At 39.4% G+C, this 24,411-nt stretch overlaps 3 protein-coding genes across 3 annotated transcripts; all 3 read right to left on the bottom strand.

The window, feature by feature from the left end:
• Positions 1-2,148: 2,148 nt before the first annotated feature.
• Positions 2,149-9,225, bottom strand: LOC122779166 (ion channel TACAN-like). The gene is made up of 12 exons (XM_044041287.1): positions 9,049-9,225; positions 6,928-7,046; positions 6,562-6,693; positions 6,338-6,397; positions 6,155-6,250; positions 5,774-5,863; positions 5,578-5,643; positions 4,836-4,897; positions 4,088-4,180; positions 2,995-3,059; positions 2,817-2,885; positions 2,149-2,708 (listed from the first exon to the last, which is right to left on the bottom strand). The coding sequence occupies exons 1-12, from the start codon at positions 9,124-9,126 to the stop codon at positions 2,595-2,597; spliced, it is 1,044 nt and encodes a 347-aa protein (XP_043897222.1). The 5' UTR covers positions 9,127-9,225; the 3' UTR covers positions 2,149-2,594.
• Positions 9,226-11,005: 1,780 nt separating this feature from the next.
• Positions 11,006-14,641, bottom strand: LOC122779694. Its single transcript, XM_044042266.1, has 6 exons — positions 14,517-14,641; positions 13,727-13,822; positions 13,595-13,637; positions 13,348-13,463; positions 12,842-12,891; positions 11,006-11,437 (listed from the first exon to the last, which is right to left on the bottom strand). Exons 1-6 carry the CDS (start codon positions 14,524-14,526, stop codon positions 11,006-11,008), a joined length of 747 nt encoding a protein of 248 aa, XP_043898201.1. The 5' UTR covers positions 14,527-14,641.
• Positions 14,642-17,632: 2,991 nt separating this feature from the next.
• Positions 17,633-24,014, bottom strand: si:ch1073-15f19.2 (T-cell surface protein tactile). Its single transcript, XM_044041245.1, is given in 8 exon segments — positions 17,633-17,899; positions 17,902-17,909; positions 18,124-18,223; positions 20,316-20,756; positions 22,176-22,332; positions 22,480-22,592; positions 23,205-23,564; positions 23,805-24,014. Coding segments are annotated over 8 exon segments (1,404 nt in total). The 5' UTR covers positions 23,887-24,014; the 3' UTR covers positions 17,633-17,756.
• Positions 24,015-24,411: the final 397 nt, after the last annotated feature.

Below are 24,411 nucleotides of genomic sequence, written 5' to 3'. Positions count from 1 at the left end.
GGTGTCGACTCTCCGGGGACACGAACGCGTCTGAGCAGCGAGTCTCTCCACGCTGCATATAAAACCTCTGTCAGGCTGATTGTCCTCAGCTGTGGGAGAATCACAGGTGCAGGAAATGTCTCCTGATCAACAAGGAAACCTGTGACTTTCATGCAGTTTCTAACTCCCTGTGTATTCACACCTACACGTGTGAACACACTTTAGTATTATTATTATTATTATTACGGCACATTAGAGGAATGGTAAGAAATGTGAATGTTGAGGGGGAAATGTTAGAGAACCTCATAAGCACTCGACATGTGGACGTACTGATACACAAAAGTATATAACAACAAAAGAATAATCCATAAAAAGACACAAGAAAACGAATTGAATACTAAAAATAGGTTATGATACTGAAAGTGGGGATGATACTGAATTGCTTAATTATTTAAAACGTATCTTAAAACCCATTTTTACTCTTTGGCTTACACTGTATGAGACGTTGATTTTTACCACTTTGTATTGTTTTTATATTTCAGTATTTTATTGACTGTTTTGTTTTAGAGGGTTATATATTTTATTTATTTCTGCTGTATAGCACTTTCCTTCAGCTGTTGTTGTTTTTAAAGTGCTTTATAAATAAAGTTGGACGGGGTTGTGTAGTCAAGTATTTCACCAGAAAAATATACTTTTTAGTTTCAACTTGTTTACATTCATTTTTTAAGTTATTTAAAGCTGTAGTATGTAACTTTTTAACATAAATAAAAGTCTGTTTGTCAGATGAGAGCTCATGCTAATTAAGCTAATTAATTGACTCTGTTTCTCGGTGTAGTTTGTGTTTTGTTTTCGTGTCTGTGGAGACGCAGAGTCACGCGTTTTTACATCATGGCATAACACCGAGTAAAGTGAGATGGCAGCAAGCGTTAGGTTAAGGAATTAACCCCGGTTCCCTGAAACAGGAACCCCGAAAACAACGCTAAAAAGAGAACGTCAGGTTAAGGATTCAACCAGGGTTCTCTGAAACATTGTGAGATACATAAATGAATGTCCAAAGAGAACAGTTGAAAAAGCTAGCTGTGTTTTAGCCGCAGAGGTTACATACTGGAGCTTTAAGGAAATACAATATGGTTAAACATAAGTGAGTAAGTTGCTATTTTCTCTGTTAAAGATATAAAAAACAATGTTCTACATCTATTCACCCACGCTGAGGCCTGAGCAGTCACTCAGCGACTGAAACTGATGGCATGTGAAGGAAAAATAAGGAATAATTCAGCGCCTCCTCATCACTCAGAGTCGAGCGGGAGCAGATGGTCGACTGTAATCACCCTCATGAGATGTGATCCATCTGGAAAAATGAGTCCCAGACTCGACATTAAGACAAAGAAAAAACACACACAACACACTAAATAAAGTGAGATGATATCTGTCCCGAAAAACAAACAAACGAAATGTTGATGGATGAAATCTACTCACTTTACGTTCATCGTCTACTGAGTTTGACGTGCACAGTCAGTGCTTTCCCCTTGTGGTCATTTCGATGTACTACAACAAAAACCCACATTTTACTAACAATAATGTGGATGTTGTCTTTAATCATATTATATTATTATATTACAAATAATATTTGTAATATTGACAATAGTTACATACATTTTTATTTCTATTTTTCAAACTAAACATTTAGTTTAAGCTGTCATTTCTAGCAACAGCATTTGAATCAATTCATATTTTTTCAGAATAAAAGCTCTGAACATGAAATGTTCCTTTTTTTTTTGCAAAGATAGACAAATCATTTAAGATCAGATTTGTTAAATCATCTGCTGGACCAGATACTGATGCTGGTGGGCCCAGTTTCGGCCCACGGGCCACCAATTGCTAACTACTGTGCTTGAGGAAAGAGCTGGGATTTTGTTTGGTTCAAAAGTGTGGGATGCTTTTTTTTTTAAAGGTTTAAACAATTATTATAAACATAATTTGTACCTCATGTCACATGGACACAAGCTTCTTTTCATGTTATAGATACTTAGAAATTTACAACTCCAGCAGTATCTGGAATGTTAAAAATCAGCTCCTTAAATATGATTTTTATCAGGTTTTTTTTGCCGTGTGAACAGTAAACCAAAATGAGAAAATAATCAATAGATGAATTGATGATGAGAACTATCGTGATTTGGTGGAGTATTTTATTCACACATTATAAAGCAGTTGCTCAGAAACAAACAGATTTCCCTGAATAAATATGATGATATGATCAAACATTATTGTTTGAATGTTTCCAGTAAGTCTTTCTTAAGAAAGTTGTACTACAGGCAGAAATATCCGCACACCTCGGATTGTACCGTACGTGTGACCGCAAAAGTCCACAGAAGTCATTCTGGAGTATCATTTCAGCTTATTTAGCATAATCTTAGGTTAAAGTTCGTGTGGGGAACACAGCAGGGGAAACTCCACGGTGAATAAACCAGTGTCTTGTTCAGAGGGACAAGGTAAAATAAGCAGCAGTGCATGTGCATGATCCATGAGGAAAACACACACACACACATGACACGACATGAATAAAAGAACTCTAACATAAACAACGTTAGAGCCCGAAGAAACGCGCGGTTCCAGGATTATAAGGTCTTGCACTTGTCCTGGTTGTTCTTGTACTTCTGGTAAACCACGCCCAGCGTGGTGAAGAAGTTTCCCATGAAGAGCGCTAAGTAAGAGCAGCCGCACATCGCGACCTGCGCCACAGGAGGGAGACACAAACAAATAATAAACACAGTTTCACCATCGACGTCACTAATTGTTACACAATGGACCTTTAATGAGATTTGAACGTAAAAACAAACCTGCCACTCTTTGCACTCCGGCAGCTGAAACATCTTGAAGAGTGTTACGCTGTTGTAAAGCTGCCAGAACTGCAAGAAAGAAAAAAAAAAACACAGATTAACATCTCAGTTCTTTCCCCGTTTTTCATTATCTCTATACGAGTATAAACTACGACAGATTTTTCACATGACTACTCACATGACCAAAGAACAGGAAGGGAAGGAGGAAGGTCAAACCTCTCCACATCCAAGACTGGAAACCCTCTGAGGAGCAGGAGAGAAATGGGAGAAAAGTGAACATGAGAGTTACAGAGCTGTTTTTATCATTAGAGATTATCTTTGCTGGTTACTGCGCACACACACACGGCAGATAGTGGACAGGAAGTGAACGCGGCCCACGTGTCTGGAAGTGACTCTGCTTCAACCCTCACATCATCAAGTCAAGGCTGTTGAAGACCTTCATAGTTTTCCTCAGGCTTTTATAGAAATCAAATAATTACTCATTTAGGACACGTTCACTCTCGCACTTTTAATTCTAATTTATATGCAACAATATTATTGGTGTTAGTCTTTCCGCTGCCTGAGGTGTTTTCTTATTTATTCTCTGTTTTACATTATTTTACTTTGTATTTGAAGCCTGTTCAGCAGTTTGGTCAAGCACGGCTATTTTAACATGCACTATCCATCGTCTTTGACGTGAATTGCTGTGCTGAGTTGCCTTGCGATTAAAATGTGATCATTCCAACTGACCTGACTAAAAACAAAATGTTTTTATATCAAAGAAAAACAACACATAATTGTGAATTTTTTTTGCACACAAATGCAGTGTAATATATTGCTTTGTTAAATTGTTACCCATGTAATGTTAGTACATGTTGTTATTGTCGTCAACTTGACTGGTTGTGTTAATCCCATTTCTTTATTTATTCATCTATATCCTTTGATATAGTTTGCTTTTCTGCTCCGTTATGACGTTAATTCTTACTAAATTATTCCCATGAAGAGTAACTGCTGCTTTGGTCACTGTGCATTCAAATCAACAAAGAAACAACCAACACATATGTTGATAGGGATGCTACTGTGGCTAAAATCTAATCTATGAGCTCCCTCTGGTGGACACACTATGCAGTAGCAACTGTTTGTTAATGACCTTTAACAGCATTTAACAGAATATCTGACATTTTCCATAGCGTACACTTTTAGATCCAGATCAAATGAGCCTCCTCTCCTCCTTGTATTATTCCAGAGTCATTGAGCTATAAATAGACATAAACACACTGGTGGTGACTGACCCACTGTCAGGTCCATGTTGTGTCTTTCTCCGAGCGCTCGCAGTCTGTACAAGCAGCCACTCTGGTAGTAGTACTGAAGAAACTGGACGAAGCCTGATTTGCAAACAGAACACAGAAAAATTAACGCATTCATGACGTCAGTGTTGGAAAAGACAGCAGGGGAGAAACAACAGGGAAACACAGGGAATGAACAGAAGAAAAGAACAGCCATCGCTACTGATCATCGTGTTATCACTGGATAATACAGCTTGTTTTCACATGATAACAGGACAACAAAAACATTTAAGGTTGTTCCCTCTTAACGTGTTATTTTTAACAGAGATCAAAACAACCAGGAGCAGCTTGAGCAGCTCTACAACCTGCCGATAACTGAACATGTCACAAAAAAGTGAACGTACGATCATCTGTGCATCAGGCTGTAGTTTAGTCAAAGTTTAACATAGGCAGAAACTGTACTGTCAAAAAAGCTTTTTAATTTATTAATAATAATAGATGATCTCCTCATTCCGACAATATAGCACATCAATGTATCTAATTATCCTCTCATAACGACATGATTATTCTGTGAAAGGAAGAATAATAACCATAATCCTAACCCTAGGAATGAAAAAAATACAACAAAAAACAAAAAAACACAACTTTTATTTTGCTAATTTTCAGCAGTTTAACGTGGCATTAACAACAAATACATATTTCATAATTCATACACAGTGTGGAATTGGGACACAGCCTGGAAAAAAACTCTTACTTTGATAGAGACAATATGACAGGAACTGGTTCCTGAACATCTGGTAGAGAGCGCCCTCTGGCCTGTGAATAAAAAAACAACATCTGGTTAAAAAGGAGTTAAACTTAACACATAAACTTGACATTCTCGCTTTCCTGGACTCACACTTCACAGTTTTTTTCACCCAATAAATATAATTTTACATTAAATGTGCACTAAGCAACATCAGAGCGGACCAAACTATATTAAATAAATATATTAAACAATATATTATTTATTTTGTTTCAATATTAAACAGAAATCTGGCAATATGATACATATCTTTATTGCAAAACATTGAGACACTATATGACCCCACTAAAAAGTCTGTTTTAAGAAAATAACAATGTTATATGGATTTATAATTCAGTTTTCTTTCTTTTCTCTCTGGTGCAACGACTGTCAAAGTTTTATATTTCTGATATATAAATATATCTTTGTGTAGATTATCATTAATCCAGGTCATCATTCTCCAAAAATTAGGACTGCAGTTCACCATTACGTTCACAATCTTGGTTGTTTGGTCCATAAAATGTTGAAAAAAGTTAACCTTGATGTTCTCAAATGTCTTGTTTTATACACAAACTAACATGATTCAGATTTAACAAGTTCTCTGAATGAAATGAAATATTGCTACATTGTCTTACACCCACCCAGAGTATATAGCATGATTTAAAGCTATATTCCTGAGGTTATGCAGTTTTAAAAAGTTAACACCACTCACCACGTGAGCATGACGCCAGACAGGAAGGTTGACACATAGTGATGAAAAACCCACCAACCTCTGATCCTGAAACAAACATGGACTGGAGTGTCAGTGAGCGACACAGCACCGACGATGAATCGGCGTTATGAGCCTCTATTCTCTATTATCATTCAAATAAAGGTGAATTTGAGGCGAAAGGTAATCTGTCGCAGACCTTGAGCCGTTTGAGATGAGGATGCTCTCCCTGATGGTGAGCGTGCAGTAGTACCACACCAAAAGGAAGTTGAACAGGGCATCGAGGACTCTGAAAGAGGACACAAATAGTTAGTTTTATTATTATTAAAGGTCTAAAGGTTTTCTTGACAGACTTCCAACTTGGCAGGTGACTTACTAACAGCACAAGCGTGTGCAGTGTCTACTTTGACGTTCTTTGGATGAGAAATACACGCGATATTGGTAGAGATGCGACCGATATATCGCGAAAGTAGCCGGCTCTGAGTCATGGACCTGCTGCTGGGGCTCCATGCTTCACAACATACAGTAGATATATTAAAACAGTGGGTAATATTTTTCACCGATTGTGGGGAAATCTCACCTGTAGCTGAGCAGAAAGCGACAGGTGAAGGAGAACACGAAGATGATGACCGTGAGGACCAGTTTAAACTTCTCATATTCATCTTTGTAGGCAAATCTGTTTGGTGAAGCAGAGGGAGACAGTTTCAGTGCGATGTAACGCATATAAAGTTATTATTGTTATTATTTATGAGCAGTGACTTACTTGGACTGTTTGTTGAGGAGTGTGACGTTGATGTTTCCTAAAACAAGACTGAGGTACAACCTGAACAGAAAGAGTTGTCAGTCATTTTCAGTACTAATGACTTTGTTTTCTTTTTAAAAGGTCAATTTAGTGCATTTTTCATGTGTCATTTTAGCTGTGTTATCACTAAATTGGACATGACAAACCATTAAATAAAAATTTAAATGAGTAGTATAACACCATACCCGTTCTTCTTTGGCAGAAAAGCTTCCATCTCACAAAAAGCATTTGTTCTTTCTTTAATGGAGTCTTCGATTCCCGCGATGGTGTCCACGTCTTCTGGACTCAACAGGGCTGCTGGATTGTGTTGTTTGCATCTAATTGTGGGAAAACAAACACAGAATCTTATTTTATTTAAGAGAAGAGAATAATTTAGCTTCGTGGACAAAACATGGCATTTAAGAACATCATTTTGAGGTTTGGGAAACATCGATTCACATTTTTTTAGCATTTTATGGACCAAACAAATCAACTATTTAATCGAGAAAATAATCAACAGACGAATTGATTATGAATTAATTGTTAGTTGCAGCCCAATAATCAATACCTACTGTTCTAACGAGGATGTGAGCTCTTTGAGTTTCTTTCTCTGACGTGTGATTGCTCCAGAGCAGCTGTTTTGCAGTTTGTTCACTTCCTCGAGCTTCTGTCTATAAAGACGATGAGTGTCCTGCAAGTGTTTGGAAACAAAGAAAAATACACTTATGAATGTCAATCTTTCACAATAAAATTCAACAGGTGAAGGTGTTAGAACACATTTATTTTTCAAAAGCCTGTAGAAAAATCCAGAAAATTTTTGTTAATGGCTGAAAAATTGCCAAAATAATTTACAGAATGGTTTTTGAATAATGTGTTTTAATCTAAACTGGTATTTACCTGTCTCTAGCCAGTCTTGACTAATATTCAATCAACTCCAACTTATTTTGAAAAAAAAAGCACTTTTAAAACAACCACAGTGGAGCAAAGTGATGAACAGAATAATAAACAAAAGACTCACATGAGGTAAAATACATATAAAACCCACTAAACCCCACATTAAGTACATTACAGTAATCCAGCCGAGAGGTAACAAAGACTGGGATTAAGGTTTCTAAATGTTGCCTCGAGAGGATTGGTTTTATTTTGGCCAGCTGCCTCAATTAAAAGAAGCTTGATTTTACAATAGCCCTAATGTGACTGTGGAATTTAAGGTCTGAGTCCACTTAAACTCTTAGATTAGTGATAGTTGGCTTGATATACTGGGCCAAGGGACCCAGATCTACAGGGGTGCCTCAGTGGTGCCATGAGAAAACATCACTTCTGTCTTCTTTTCGTTAAAATATGCCATTTAGGCATTTATGCCGTCAAGACGCTTATGCAACAAATGGAATATGCAGAACATGAGGAACAAAAATGAGCTCTGACGGACCCCACACCAAGGCTGACACTGCTCTCATGGTCCACTGTGTCAAAAGCAGCATAATACAGTATGTCATTAAAAAGACTCTTAAAAGAGCTGATTCTGTGCTTTGCAGAATTTTAAACTGGATTGGAATATTGCGTTCTTCCTAAAAAGACCACTCTTCTCGAGGATTTAAGTAATACAAGGCAGCTTGGAGAAAGGCCTATAATTAGTGAGAACTCCAAGATCTAGACCTGTTGTGGTTGCACCACTGCATGTTTAACATTTTCATGGACCACACCTGAGCACAGACTGCTATTAATAACTGCAAGTACAGATGGGCCTACAGTGGGGAAAATGTCCTTGAAAAGACAAGGAGGGGCGATTGTCATTTGGAGAACCTGACGGCTTTAAATGACCAAAAATGTCCTGTAAAAAGACAGAGTCACAGGCTCAAACCCGTCAAAAAGGGCAGAGCAGGAGACAGAGGGAAGTCACAAGCAGAAAGTGACCTTCTCAATTTAAGAAAGGGTAAAACACACACCAGAAGACCGTCAACATCTAAAAAAGACACCGACAGTTTGTCTTTGATACTATATAGTAGTGGTAGTAAAATGAATATTGCAATATTATAATATACACATATATATGAACACTATTTGAAAACTTCTGTATAAGTCAGACACTTTATCTTAGTTAGTTTAACTCTGCAGCTTGTTATTAAATTGCACATATATATATAATAAGGTTATATGTCTATAATATACAAGTTTCAGGTGTTTATATGTATTATGTATTGTTGCATGTAAAAATACTGAAGATTTTGTGTTTTTGAGGGATAACAGCTTCTAGTCCTGTTTTATGTGTTACCCTAATGTACTTATTTATATACAGTACTTCTAAATAACGTAATGTTTATACAATACATTTTCTGTTTTTAGTGTGTATAAAATGTGTTCACAAAAGTTGTATGACGCAATTTGCATGCTGCAATGTAGCAATCTAATTCACCAGTCTCTCTTTTATTGTGAAATACTGCAGTCTTGTGCTAAGACAAGCTAATAATAGCGTCCTAACAACATGTTAAAATAAAGTAAATAAAGTGACAACTTAAGTTATTAACTACTAAAGTATGTTGTCAATCACAGTGGATTTATCTTTAGCAGCAGAGGGCGGTTCCCTCTCCTGCCCGTGTAACCTCCCAACCCCGGACTGATGACAGTTAGCTTACCCGGACATGGAGCACTTTTATGGCGGAAAACATTGACAGTAAGGCTTTTGTCTCACTCACCTGAATTTGTTCGAAGTCTTTCTCTAAATCATCCCATTCGCGTAAACATTCACCAAATCCCGTTGGCGTGAACAACATTTTATTCAATTCTTTAAGACCCTCGAGAAGTTGAGTAATATTAAACGTTTTCCGTGCAACAGTTATGTTGTAAAACTCGGATAAAGCAACACCGACACTTAAAAGCAACTTCCCTTTACGCCCTTCAGAATAAAATAAAGGGACTACGGCTAATCTTCTTTGGCTACCTCGTTTTAATCTTTTAAACTTTCACCTCAATGTGCGTTAATTACCTGGGGAATTCACCCAGTTCTGAGCCTTTGTTTCACCAAACTTCTCTCATAATTTTATTTATGTAGCATCTTTTTTTAAAAAAAACACAAAGTGCTGTACTGTATAGGAATAACAATATAAAGTATAATACTTTGATGATTGACTTGAATGATTAACATGGATTATAAACATGTATTTTTTTGTTGTTCTAACTTTGCTCTTTTTTAGATGACAACTGAAAAAAATGACAAAAAAAACAACCAAAATGAGACAATATTTTATGGTCAATGATGACTTTAGGCCTTCAAATATATTTCATTTTCTTTATTTGAAAAAAAAGTAATCTGTTCATAAAATCAAAAACATTTATAGAATCGCACAACCTTTGAGCTTTTGTTTATAAGATATCGCATGATTTCCGGTTTTGTCGGCGGATACAAAATCAAAACGGCCTTTCGATGGTTCCGCTTGTTATGGGTAAAACTGATGCCCCGAGTCTAGATTGTCAGGCGTCGCTCGGTCTCTCTTACATATCCAGCCAGTTTGGTAGAATTTAAGACAAAACAATAACAGAAACAACGATTTGAACGACATATGATGTACTTCTAGGGCTATTTATTGAGTCACATTCTGTTTCCTACAAGTCAAAACTCAGGGCAACAAATGTATGTGATATTTTTGGCACGTGGCCATATATATAAAGAGTTACATAACTGTGCCGACAGGGAAAACTGTCAACTCCAAAATTGAATTTGCAATAAAACTCAAGACATATAGAATACTAGAGCACAGGCACAACGGAAGTTCTGATAAAGCACAGTCTAGATGATCCACAGGACCACACACGTGGTGTTTAATCCAGGGAATGATGTAATGTAACTTCAGAATTTAAACTGACATGGAGGTGGACTGTCGGTTTGTCCACAGTTTGTCCAAAAATCACACACAACTCTTAACAGTAGCCTGAAATAAATTGTGATAATCACACAGATTAGAGTTGACTTCTCTTACTAATCACTTTAATCTCTCTCTATGGGATTATTGATTCATGCTCATGGTTTTTTTCTAACAATGTTTTCCTTCCTTTTTTTGTCTCTTCTCTAGTGTTGTGGATTAATGAGTTTAACTTTGTTGAGCTCGAGACAAATTTGCTAATGAGGACGATTAAGTTATCTGTCCGTCTGTCAAAAGTTTATTTCCAGAAACCTAATTATCTGCTCAGACAAACATGTTTATTCTATAAAGATGTGCTTTTTTTTAACCTACAGAATGGAAAACTAATGCAAGACGTGTTTTTTCCCCTCACACGATTTCGATGAGACATCAGGTCTGTCAGACATCAAATGTCCTTTTGTAAAGATTTAATATTTATGCCGAAAAGGCCCCGGTTAACAATGTTTTCCACGCCTTTCGCAAGACAAGAAAAAAATGTTTTCCACGTGGCCCTTGACCTCTAAATGTCACACATTTTCCTTTTCTCTTCATGTCCTCCAGCGTGTGTTCCTCACTTCAAGAGGCAGCGTGTTTCAAGAGGAAATTGCTCAACTGTGCAAAAGCTCACTGAATACTGAGTATGACACACCCAGAGTGACATTTCATCTACTTTATTGACATTTACAGGTCGCCTCACAATTAAATTACGAACAAAAATAAAGACACAGTATGGGATTAATCCTGTCGGTCACGATCATGACAAAAGGTGCTGAGGAAAATAATCTGTCTGATTATCCTGTAAACAAACGGCCCCGTTCCCAAAATCCTTCCCCTCCACACTCTCTTGCTCTCCGTCCCATTCCCTCGCCATCCCCTCATCCTCCCATCCCTCCGCCTCCCTCTCCATGTTGACGCTCCTCTCTCGCTCCATCTCCTCCGCCTCCTGAGCCATCTGTTGACTGTTGAGGTAGATGCTGCTGTGGGACACCATGGTGCTGGTGTCCCTGGGCGGGAGGCGAGCGTCCACGTCCCCGTCCACGTCCAGGAACGTGGTCGCCCCGGGAGGCGTGAGGTGATGTGGCAGCTCCACCTGGTGGTGGTTTTGCTGCTGATGGCGCTGCCTCCTCTTGCGTTTCTTTGCCATCTTTAGATCCAGTGAGGCGTAGTTCACGTCACGCTCCAGAGGCTGGTGGCAGAAAGCAGAGAACTAAAGTATGTCTTTTTTCGTGGGTTTTTCTTTTAGGAAAGAAACAGGGCTATTTTTGTTGGTGTGATTTTGTTGTGGTTTGTGAAATGTGTCTGTCAGCCGTGTTTATTTTTAGAACATTTTGTGCTTCATTGTATTTGCAGGGTGTCACAGTTTCACTGACCACAATGGGTCGATGGTGTCTTTCTGCTGATTTCCGTTTTGAAAATATGATTAAAGTTGTCGCGCATCGGTTTCTCATGCACGCATGCAGTATCTGCACGTGGACACGGATAGCAATTCAACATTTATATTTGGAAAAGTTCAGCATTTACCAAAAATGTTTATTTTAATTATCTTTAAAAATGATTTTAAATGTATCCAGTTGTGTGTTTCCCTGTCGTCCTTGTGTCTCCATCTTTACCTCTCCTCCTTCTGCTGTGTCCTTATGTTCGCAACTTCCTGTCTGCAGTTTTTGACGGATCGGTCTGAATTTATTTGTGATGGGTACGTGAACATTCAAGTATGGTCGCAGTCAATTCTTTGGTAAAAATCTACTCACTAATGACATCAGAAAAAACCTAATTTTCAAGAAATCCACATGTCTTAAAATATATAATAAAATCCAGATTATAGATTTGGTAGCAATTTAAATATAACCTGGGAAGTCCCATTTAACATGTGTACATCTCAGCGACATCTCAACAGATAGGGATGAATTTTCTCATGCTTAATTCAGATGGTAATATCTACAAGCAGGTCAAGTTCTATGCACATTCAGAAAGTTCTTCCGGATCCAGTGGATTAAAATGTGTTTATCAGAGTTTATAATCCGGCGCCGCTTCTTTGACTCAACACAACTCAGAGTACGTGACACTACTTGTTGGGTTGTGGGAGATTTCTTTTGGGTCAGCATCTACATTAGCAGATTTCTCCTTAAAATGTGTTAAATAACACACGCATACAATTAAATTTGTTTTATATCTCTTGGGAATTGCTGCTTTTTTATGTTCGAAATAATGTGACATGCTGGGGAAATGACAGTATAAACAGACTTTTATAAAGTTTTACAAATGTTTTATCATTTGTAAAAACAAAAAGTTGTTCTTCACATATTTACCCTGAAGCCAATATTAGATCATGTTTTGTAACCCCGTATTAAAAATGCAAATCTTTAATTATAATGAGGTTTAACAATATTTTCCTTTGTGCATATCAGTCATAATCAGAATGAAAACCATATAATGAAGGCACATAATTATTCCTACGCAACAGAGTGAAACGTATTATTTTCCATTCTGCCATTAGGCTGAATTAAATATATGATGACACACACATTTATACACTAATGGAACAATGACACGTGTGACTAATTTAAAGACTACTACTGTAGACGGCACTTACCTGTGTAATATCTCTTTTGTGTCGCATGGTCATCATCTCATAACAAACGTCTGCAGAACAAGAACAAAACACACACGTGTGACCATGTACACTCAGTATTTAGACGAATAAATATGAAAATATAGACATTTAGAGTCCCATTGATTAAAAAAATTAAACAAATAATACAGCGAGATATTTATTCGAAGCAATTTATACAAATCTGTATCTATTTATGTATTTTTCTGCATGGAATTGACTCAAGACTATTATTATCCTATTTAAATATACATTTTCAAATTCTTTTCGACAAGTGACCAAATTCAGATGTTTTTTTTTTTAACATAAATGACTAAAAAGTGAATTCTGACATGATACAAATATGTAATATAACCAAATTCTGCACATGCATGCTATGGAAAATAATTTGGGTGAGAGATATTGGCATTTTAAGGACATTTTAACAGGTTATTCTTATTATATATATAAGTATTTTTTTTTAATGTATGCAAGAAACCTGTATTCACCTGAGCTGATGTTGCCATAGATTGGATTTTCCTGCTGCTCGTGACGACTGCGGGGACTTTCCTGCTCCTCGCGACGACTGAGGTCACGAAAGTAAAAGCCTTCGTCCTGTGACGGGCTTTAACAAGATTATTCACGGGTTATATCTACTGCAAAGATGACACTTCCAAATAAGACATGTCATGATTAAAATCTTTACTACAAATACAAAGTCTCATCTATGAGAATAAAAAATAATGAGAAACATACACTTCTGCGTCGTATGTGTGTGGGTAGCAGCAGTCTTCTTTATCTGCCAACGAGATAATAAGGAATTTATGGAATATGTTGTTGAAATCAACCTGCAAGTGCTTTTTCAAAAAGTCAAAAAAAAAGAAATACCTCTGCACATGGAGGTTCTTCGCCTCATGCACAGGAAGACGTTGAGACACAGTGAGATCAACAAGGCCAGCGATAACAGCGCCAGACCTGCGAGTTCTACACGGCAAAAACACACACACACACACACACACACACACACAAAACCTTTAAAGAATTACACCGACTTTCCCTCAGCACACCTTTGATGACAAACCAAACGCTTACACTTTAATTTTATTTTAAAGCACCGTATATATTTTGTTTCCAGCTCAATGACAACAGAGTGCAAATGAGGGGATACTATTCCATGATTAGCACGTTATTTAGAAAGTAATGTCCATATAATAGCATGGTAATGAGTCAGGGAGTCATTAAAATGTTATTTTAAATGTATTTTGCCATGATCAAGCTTTTACTGTCTAGCAACCCTAGAAACGAGATGGTGTTACTCTAATATTATGACCTCCCTCTCGCAAATTATGAACATATTGTCGCTGTACTGAGAAAGCGTGTCAGTCAAGAGCTGAGGTAGGTTTATTTTGGAAAGAAATGTAAAAGTGTGGATACTAAACTACAATAAATGGTGCAATTTTATATTTAAACAGTTGCGATTCAGGTCTTTGTTTGTTTGGTTTAACGCTTCGATCTTTACTGCGGCCTCTCGTTATGTTGCTCCAACTGTGTCACGTGCTGCATTTAATATAAAATAGTATAAAATAATAGAGAGAGGAATCGTCACACATAAAGGTATCCAGCGAAAGTTTGAAATATGGTTTTTCAAAGTTGGAGAAGTTGCTGTGTAATTTCTTACCCCAGTCCATAATCCTGCCGTGTTGTGTGTGTCTGACACAGTTGCTCCCAGGCTACAGGGCATCGCTGTGTTAAGTCAGTGAGGTGTGCTGCTGCTGCTGCTGCTGCTGCACTGTAGTCTATTTTTACCCCCACTGTAGTTACTACCTGCTCCTATCACGGTGCTTTGAAAAGTGCCTGCTCTTCAGTTACAAACAGGAAGCGACTTCATGTAACCTCATTCTGAAGCAGACGGGTCTGAGGCACTGCTGCCAGTTTGAGACACTCTCCTTCAATCTGATGAACGTTCAACTGTTCAGAGAATCACCACAGAGGGAAAAGCAGCATGCTGTCCCCAAAGAGCCAGAAGAATAAAAACACTCAAATACACGGGAGTTGGACAATTCTTTTTGACATTTCATTAACGTTTCGTGTGAGTCAGACACTGAACCATAACTTATAGTGACAGATTCTTCAGTGGAGAGTCCTGATGTGAATAACAAGCATGCACACTTTCTCTCCGTGTGAGTGTGGGTTCTTGTATTTGTTTTTCTCTGGCACTAACTCTCATCTCGTCAGGACCAGGAGACCAAGACCTGGTCCTAATAATAGGGTACGGTTAGATATTAACCAGTAATGGTGAAGGCTAGGGATAAGGCTTTGTTTAGTCTGTCCAAATGAATAGTAGTCAATGTAGTGTCCTGAGAAGAACAGATGCACAAACCTGAGTGTGTGTTTTGTCTGGGCCCCTCACTTTTAAAGGGCTTTTTCAGGGTTAAGACCTGGTTTTAGGGTTAGGTTAACAATTGGATTCAGGTTAAGTTTAAGTTAAGGGTTAAGGTTTGACACTTTGTTATGATGGTTTATGCTAGGATGAGCTGCTAGGGAATGCATTATGTCTATGATGTGTCCTCGCTAGGATATAAAAACCAGTTTGTGTTTGTGTGTGTGTTCCAGGAATTACTCATGTTATGGGGACTTGTCTTCCCTTTGGGGACAAATAGTCGGCCCCCATTACATTTTACAGTGAAGACATGTTTGCAAGGTTAGGGTTAGTATTAGGATTAGGAGTAGGCCAGTCGTCGTTATGGTTCAGGTGAGAGTAAGTCTCCAGGAAATGAAAGTGATGTCCTCTGAAGTCATGGAAACCAGATTGTGTGTGTGTGTGTGTGTGTAAAGTAAATTCTTGATAAACACACGTAGTACATTGTGGTTTTGCATCTGTGGCTCGAACGTCATAAGAAGAGAAACACATCTGTGAAAAGTGTATCTGTGCACCTTAAAGCACACCCTGAGGTCTAAACACTGTGGTGAGACAAGTCAAAAACAAAAATATTAACACAAATGTAGTTTTTATTACACCCATGTATTTTGTGTCTGCATGTAATGTTGTATTTTACATTTTTGTACTGTATGTGCCTGAGCCTGATAATAAAGATTTGCCATTCAGACACAGTGGTTTGTGGTTAAAGCGCCACTTGGTTGTCACCCTGCGACAAAAACACACAAACTAGTGACGAGCAAAGCAGTTGTTTTCGGTGTAACCAGACTCCTCTGATAAATATTGAGATTTTTGAACACGTTTTCAGGATTTGTAAGTCTTTTTAACTTGTTCGGTTTGATTCCTGTGTCGTGACTCTTCTAGTGACGCCACTCTCCGACCAGCACCAGGTACCAGGTACTATCACTGATGGAAAAGCAAAAGAGTCGAGATGTGCTGTACAGTATAGTGGAAAAGCACCAAAAGCAACCAAAACACACAAGTCAACTCCTAATTAAGGCATCGACTGGGGTGAAGGCCCTATTGTATCTGCTCTGATCTTTTCTTGCACTTTTAAAGACCTTACCCTGCACAAAAACTCACCAAACTTATCTTACACATCAGGACGTGCAAACATGGCAATCTGACCAGGTCTTAGCGCGATCTGAAGAATTTCGAGTTGAAAATGCATTTTCACATGTTGTGTTCCCACTGGCCACACGGCTAGTGACCTCTTCCCTTCTACTCTTGGTAGTCTGCAGAGCCAGCCATTGCACCGCCTACTGGCAACAGGATGTACACCTTCGGTAACAAACCCTGACATGCAGCCCGAGCTCAGAATTTGAGAATTTGGAGTTCCAACTTCAAACAGAAACCAGACAGTGTTTCTGTCCTTTTGTTTCTGTGCAAATTGAAAAGCCCCTTTTTCTTAGTGCTGCGTGAGAAATAATAGGAGGGAAATTCAGATGACTCTTTTGAAAAGGTACGGCGAATAAAATGGAGCCTTTAATGTTGCAGGAGTGTCAGATGAGAGGGGAAAAAAAACACATGCAGCAAGAGATAAAACTCAAAATTCTATTATAGACCAGCTTTGTTGTTAAACAAATGGTGACTTTTACTAACTGCAGGCTGTAGTATTGTGTGAATCATTAGGGAACAGAAATATGACGTAAGACTTGTGTGTTTATATACAGTTATTGTACTCTATATTCTGTTCCTTGTTGTAATTGAATGTGTTTCTTATGTTTGCACTCTATTTTGTGCTGTTTTATCTGGGTCTGTCCTGATGTTTTGTGGTCGAGTGACAGAAGGGGACGTTATTAAACAATATAAAATGCCTTTATTACAAAACAAATATATATACATATGTAACCGTGAAAAACAGCATAGCAGCTCCTGCCACCCAGGATAAACACATGATCCACAGTTTGAAAGTATACGACGTGTTAGGGCCAAACTTTTATCTTTCAAGAATAAAGTCGTAATATCATCATGAGTATAAAATCTCAGATGATCAGCTGCAACCTGCGTAAAGATGAGAAAAGAAAGAGCAATTTCAATCCGAGAAGCTACTTTTTGATTTGGGCTTCACAAATAAAGAAATACCTATTATTTTTGGCACACATTAGCTTTAGTATCAGGACTTTGGAAAGATTGTGAAAGAAACTGAGTCTGTTTGGAAGAAAGAATCACACAGATTTGGAGGAAATCATTGCTTTTGTGGACCGGAGGAGGAAATGCTTGGTAGTGATCAACTGTGTTCTGTTGCTATTTAATAACAATACATTTAATTAGATAATGATAAAAAAAAGAATCTCATAATACGACTTTATTCTCATAAAATTATGACTTTTTCCTCATAACAATATGACTTTATCTAAATATTTTTTTCTCTTCAGTTTGGCCCCAATACCCGTCGTATAAAACAAAGCACCCCTGAAAATAACATAGCTTATGATTCTAATTCTAACCCACGACAAGCACACTGTTAATCAGGCATAACTATACATGGATAAACATGTGTTTCATATCCGTAGGTGCATTCTCCGAGTTGCACCGTGAAATGGGGAAAGGCTGTGCAGAAATCTCCCGGTGTCTTGCAGCTGTGTATTTAACCGGAGGAGGGGGGGGTTTGAACGGAGGGGTAGATCCATCCTACACAGTCAGAGAGAGAGAGAGAGAGAGAGAGAGAGAGAGCAGGCATCGATTAATGTGGCAGTGCTGCAGAGTTACTAACACCCAGGAGGCTGCTGGGTGTGACAGGTCATGTGCATCTATCAGGAAACATGACAGTCAATATGCAGCTCCAGGGTCAGCACACGGCTAAGTACTGCATGTGCCAGCGAGAGTTTTTGTTTTTTAGTTTCACCTCTGTTGCATTAAGTGTCTCCTGTAGAGGACGCCGGCCATGACGATCAGCAACAGTACGGGGACGATGATAAGCACCAGCAGATGTCTCTGTGAGGCGCCTGACAAGCAGATTCAGAGACGGGGAAAAATAAGTCAAGTCAATATTTAGAAAATTGGTCATTGTCCAATTTGACATTGTCTTCTGAGGCCATGTTGTGAGATGGTAGTAGCCACCGGGGGGCGACTTCACCGGGCTGCGAAAACCATCTCCTTTTGAATGGATGTCCATGGGGAAATAAGCTTCTACTTCTCACATCATTTATTACACTAATAAACATTTTCCCGAGCAGTTAATGGTCTTAATCAGTATTTCAGTCTTTAACAACAGAACAAGATGTCAGTTTTGTAAATGATGTTCCCATTTAGAGGAAAAAAACAAAAGAAAAACAACTGTCTGTCACTTGGTAATTGGTTTTTACTCATGATTCCTTCTAATATAAGATCATATTCATTGGGAATGTTGCGCAAAAGAGCCCATTTGCCCTATGACCTACCTACACTTCCTTCCTTCTTCCCATCTACTGTGATTCCTACCTACATTTCCTTCTTACCAACCAACCTTCCCACAGAAAAAACAAGGTAAAGGTGAAGTAAAACAAACTCATTAAAACAAACAACAACAAGAAGGTAAAACTTCTAATTGAATTTAAGAGAGGGCCTAATGTGGGACAGGAGACTATTTCAGAGCTTTAAGAAGCAGCAACAGAGAAACCTGTGTCAACTCTGGATTTTAAATGAGGCGCGCGGGGGGTTGGCTGACAGGAGCTGTTAGCAGGATGACTTAAAACCCTGTTTCCATCAAGCGGGCGCAGTTCACTTCAGGTCGGTATGAGTTGTCAGATGTCGGGAAGGTACCAAAATAAGTATCTCGTTTTTTTGGCATTTTCTGGCATCTATTAAAATATAGACACAGGTCGACAGAGAATGATCATGGAATGTTAAAAAAAAGACAATTTTTTTTTTAATATACTGAGCTTCAGGACAGACGGAGGATTAAAAGTATTTTATGACTCTGCAGTCACTGAACTGAAATACAGCTGAACGGGTCGTGATTTGGCGCATGATCGCCGGCTTTCAAGCAGTGCTGTGACTAAATACACCAGACCAGAGATTAACGGCATGTTTTCTGGATTTTTAACTGATCTACTGTCCGGCTTTGTTCAGTTTGATTCATGCGTCTGTGGACATCGCATTTGAGTATTGGCTCACTTCGCCTGGAAGCCAGAGCAGGTACCAGGTACTGGAAAGCCGAGTTGAGCCGAGTTGTGCTCAAACCGTATAATGGAAAAGCAGCGTGAGAAGCAGACTTAGGGTCAGGAGATCAGAGATGTATTGTATGAGTGGGAACATGGAGAGAATCCACAAAATCATACCGGACCTGTGACATTTACACATGTGTTTCAGAAATGTGCTTAGATCAGCTTGAATCCCCATAAATCTTGGAGGTGAAGACTTTTGCCTTGAGGCAGAAAAGTGTCTCGCAGCTCTCTCACAGCTGGTCTCACACCAAACGCAGGAGCTGACTCTCCTTCAAATGAGTTTTCTCTCTCCAAAAAGGACCCGTAGCCAGAGGCTGAGAGAAAACTGGAGCCTGTGAAACCTCCGCATGAAGGCAAACAACCTGTGGCTAATACCGATCACAAGACGGGGATTTAAAATTGTGTATTATTCTTGTTTTATTTGACCTTTAGACTGAATAAAGCGCGCCAATATTGAGTAGTAAGTTGGGAAAGATCATTTTAAAAGTTTAATTCTAATCAAGTCGATATCAAATGGTTATTCAGTGAGAACGTTACTTTCTGTATGGTAAAGGAATTACAGTTGGAAAAATAAATGAAATCTACTTTTTTCAGAGCGTTGGTAACAGGCTTGTGCCAAATACAGCAGGTAACGAATAAAACTGCTTGAGCTGAGCCAGTTAAGCTTTTAGAAAGTTGATAAAAAGGTTTATTTTTCAAACATTTTGAAGCCCAAATGTCCTGCAATTCTGGAGTGGCCCACAAAAGTGGGGGGAATCTAGTTGACAAAAACCCGGACGAAGAAAAGTGTGTGTGTTGATTTGAGCTGAGATTGAATAGCTGCTATTATATATTTTTATGGTTTATCTTTGAAATGGTATATTAACAAATTACCTGTGAAATGATTACCTACCATTTTTATGACTAGTGTTTGATGTTGGTGTCACACCAGAGTCTTTGTAGCCGTCTGTGATGTTCGCCGAGGTGCTGGTTTCCTGTGGCCTCGCTGAGAGACTTTCCTCCGGACGCCGCGTGTGTGACTCAGACTCATTCCTCATTTCATCACTTTCCATTTCCCGATTCCTGGATGTGAACCCTGCACCTGCACCAGGACTTAATGCAGTAGAGCTGAGGAAGAGATTAGGTCCAGTGTGTGTGGCCGCGGCGGACGTGTCACTAAAATTGGTCTCTGTGATCGCTGTGACGCTGTCGTTGTTTGGATTCACATCGTTCACACGGGTCTGGGTTACATTGGTTGTCAGTCGAGAGGTCAATGATGTGGTGGAGCTGTTGACTCTAGGTTCCGGCCAAACCGCTTCAGTCACATGACCGTGTGGGGACACTGTTGTGGAATCTGTGGGTGGTAAACGTGGTCAATCTTTCAAAAACGAAACCAAGAAGCACATCCTATCTGTCAGTCATTCATCCATCCATCCTGTGAACCCTTGAGGGTCACAGGAGGCAGTGCTGCTTCCAGATGGTCCAGAGCGAGGCTCGTGTGTTTGTCAGAGGGTCACCTTCGATCCAACACAGTGTTAAGCGTTTGGGATTTTTGTTCAGAATACAGAGTAGCAGACCTATTTATGGGTGCCGCTGATTTACATTCACTCCCATTCACAGGGGTCAGGACCCGCAGACGGGTCGTGGCAGGTTGTGATTAATTTCCCTAATAAATCTTGGAAATTCAAATTAAGATGTAACAGGAATGGCTGTAAATTAGTCTGAAACATGATACCTAATGCACAAATTTCCTTTTCATTCGGGATCAACTGGCCAGATTTTGGTGGCCAGCACAGTTGGGGTCCAGGCTAATAGTTTTAGGGCCGTTGACCCCGTTTGACCCCTGGAGCTGCATCCAATCAAGCAAATGAATATTTTTACTTTTACTTTTACATAGGGTAAATAAGTGTTTATTTACAAACTGTAAAATGGGAAAATTGATGTGGCTCATGGAAAAAATGTACTCAACGTGTCATAATGTGACTTTTAAATCCAAACAATATGACAGCCTTCCCAGTGCAGTGTTTTCACCAGGCACACTCATCCTTTCATTTTTATCTGCCTCTTTTTAAACATGCTGAGCTACTGTACTACTTCAAACTGTCCAACAGATTGTGCTCTCACCCCATGATCACCGTGATTCACAGATGCTGTGAAGAAGTGATTTTGTTCTCATGGTACAGACAGACAGACAGACAGACAGACAGAGAGAGAGAGAGAGAGAGAGAGAAAGAACAGGAAGTGGCTTCTGGTCTGTGTGGCCTCGGAATTTTTCTGTTACATTTTCAGGTTCCTGTGAGAAACATGTGTACAGGATGAGGAAGAAAATCTTATTTTCTTAACTTTACACAGCGCTGTTTCCAGTCAGCACAATTTAATTGTTTGAAGTAATTTTAAAAAAGTAAACAGTGGTTTTATCTTGGCTTAGTGCGGCATTCACCCAAAACCCCACAGGGAAATCGATTTACACTGTTTTTCTTTTTATTTGTGTTATTTTATTCACAGTTTCTGTGGGGTTTTTTTTTTTCATAACAGTGCTGGCAGATTCAAAATTCCTTTGAATCCCTCTCCTTTTCTCTCAGCTAATTAAAAATTAAAATTGACTGAGCTACAGCATAATAACTGTCAAGGAAGAACTCCCCGGTCTCGTGTTTATTAAGTAATTCAGTCTCTCGGGCGCCGTGAGAGATTGCTAATCCCCCTCGGAGGAAAGAGTAAAAATGAAACGTGACACAAAGAAATGAATGGCTGCAAAGAAATATGTGGAGCTCACCTGTCCGTACACTTGTGCTTGCTGGCTGCACTGTGATGGTAAACTGTTTATGCATACTTTCATTTCCTGTGGAGACAGTCAGTGTATAAATCCCTGCTTCAGCATCGCTTACTGACAACAGCTCCAGAGATCCGTTCTCCGACACCAACTCCTTGTTCTGGGGCAAAACAACATTACATATCATGTCTTATTTCGATGGGAAATGTAGGTTTTGATGTCAGAGGTTAATGTTCACTGGATGTGTTAAAAAAACCAAAATGAATAAAACATGATGTTATTGACTGTATTTTCTGGTTTCTTTTACCTTGTTGGTCCATCTGTATCGAGAATTTCCAGCTGCCCCGCAGTGAATTGTCACATTTTCTCCGTAATGGACGCTGACACTTGTGTTCGCGTCGCACGTTATTTCGACAACATCTGACACAGAGCAAATGTGACATTGACATGAGTCGTCAACAACACAGGAAAAGCGCATGTACAGCAGCTGCTGGAAACCAGTGCGTGGGTGATGTTTGCAAAGGACTCCAGTGGTTTCGCATGGAAAAACATGTTGTTATTAGCATACCTTCTCTTGAATTACAGCTGGAAGGAAAAGGAAGTTGTATATTCTCTCTGCGTGAATATAGAGAAATAGCATGATAGTGCAAATGTAATATCTAAAAAAAAGGAGCCGTTGGACCACCAGTGCTCTCCATACACCAAAATGTCTTGTGAAGCAATGGCGTCCCGTCCCTCTCGTGCACTTCAGAGACATGTGGAATTAATGCTGGAGCAGCTCATGGTTTCCCAGCACCTGGTGAGACACTTCATGCTCCTTTTAATTTGTCACCCAGCTCTACATTTGCTCAGAAGACTGGCGGTGCAGCGCTGCTCTGATGCAATCAGAAGAAACTTGAAATGGTATATGCAATTGACAATGAGATAGAAGGTTTGCTGTACATGTCGTATCCATATATTAAATCCTATGAGCGCTGCAGACTTGGGTTGGGTTTTTTTTTTCACATGTGCTTCGCCTTCATTTTCTCTTACCTTTGATCTTCAGCTCTATCTCCCTCCTCGTGGAACCAGCAGGGAAAGTTGCAATATCACAAATATAGACGCCGCTGTCCCACTTCTTCACCTCACTGAGGTGCAGATAGGAGCGCATCAACATGTTTGCGCTGTTGTTCTGGAACTCGAGGCTGACGTTAGGCCGGAACTTATTGACTCCATAAATCAGGTTAAACAGAGCCAGCTTTTCTTCGTGGGTTTCGTTCTTTTTCTTCCTCCATTCAAAACTGACAATATTGAGCCCAGGGCGAGTCTTTATATCACACTGCAAGGTCACGTTCTGGCCCACGACTGCTTCTGTTGTTTCATACCGCGTCTTCCCAACATCATCCCGGAGCCCTGTCAGGGAGGTCATTTGTAGAATTGGCAGGAAGGAAAGTGAGGAGACAAAATCACTTACTTTTGAAGGTGATAATACAGATTGCGATCCGCTGGGATGCAGGCAGATAAAATCAGAGAATTATACTGCGGCAGCTTATCACACCAGCGCCCAATACACATTTCAAACCCATAGTGAATATCCTATCTTTCATGGTATATTATACAGTATGAGCAGCAGTGCATGTGGTCCACGATTACCTTGTATAATAGCGGCACGGAGGAGGAGTGCGAGGGCCGCTCCCAGCGCAGCTCGGGCCACGTCCGAGCTCCCCAAACTCATTATGATCAATCAGGCTGAGTCCGTTGAGGGACTGAGCAAAGGCAGACACCGTCGACTGAGGTCGACGCGGAGGCTGCGAGACACTGAGCAGTGTGACCCATCTTCACAGGAAGCCACTCAGAGAGGAGAACGTGAGGCGCTGCAGCTCTGTGGTGAAAACCACAAGTGCAAACACAGCGTACGTGCTCAGTGGAGGTAAGTCAGTGCAGTGCTCGTCATTATTTATTCTTTAAGAACTAATGAACACATGACCTGAAAGGATGGACCTGTTTGCGCTGCGATTACATCACTGATGCTATAAACCCTCCGGTAACAAGTACACAGAGGGAGCTCCCAATCAAAGTACAGGCAACTCTCCTGTTCGAGGTTCTCAAACTTTTTACACCAAGTTCCATCTGATAAAACACTGAGCTCTTGAAGTGTAATCTGTGGATTAACAACAGCACAAAAGACTACACTTCAGACACTGGTATAGCCAAATTAAATTAAGACGGAGCGTGCGATAAGGTGATTCTGATTATTAAC

The sequence above is a fragment of the Solea senegalensis genome, linkage group LG13 (assembly GCF_019176455.1).
Source record: "Solea senegalensis isolate Sse05_10M linkage group LG13, IFAPA_SoseM_1, whole genome shotgun sequence".
Classification (NCBI taxonomy): Eukaryota; Metazoa; Chordata; class Actinopteri; order Pleuronectiformes; family Soleidae; genus Solea; species Solea senegalensis.
The sequence above is the reverse complement of the archived record's forward strand: the minus strand, read 5'-3'. Positions and strand labels throughout refer to the sequence as shown.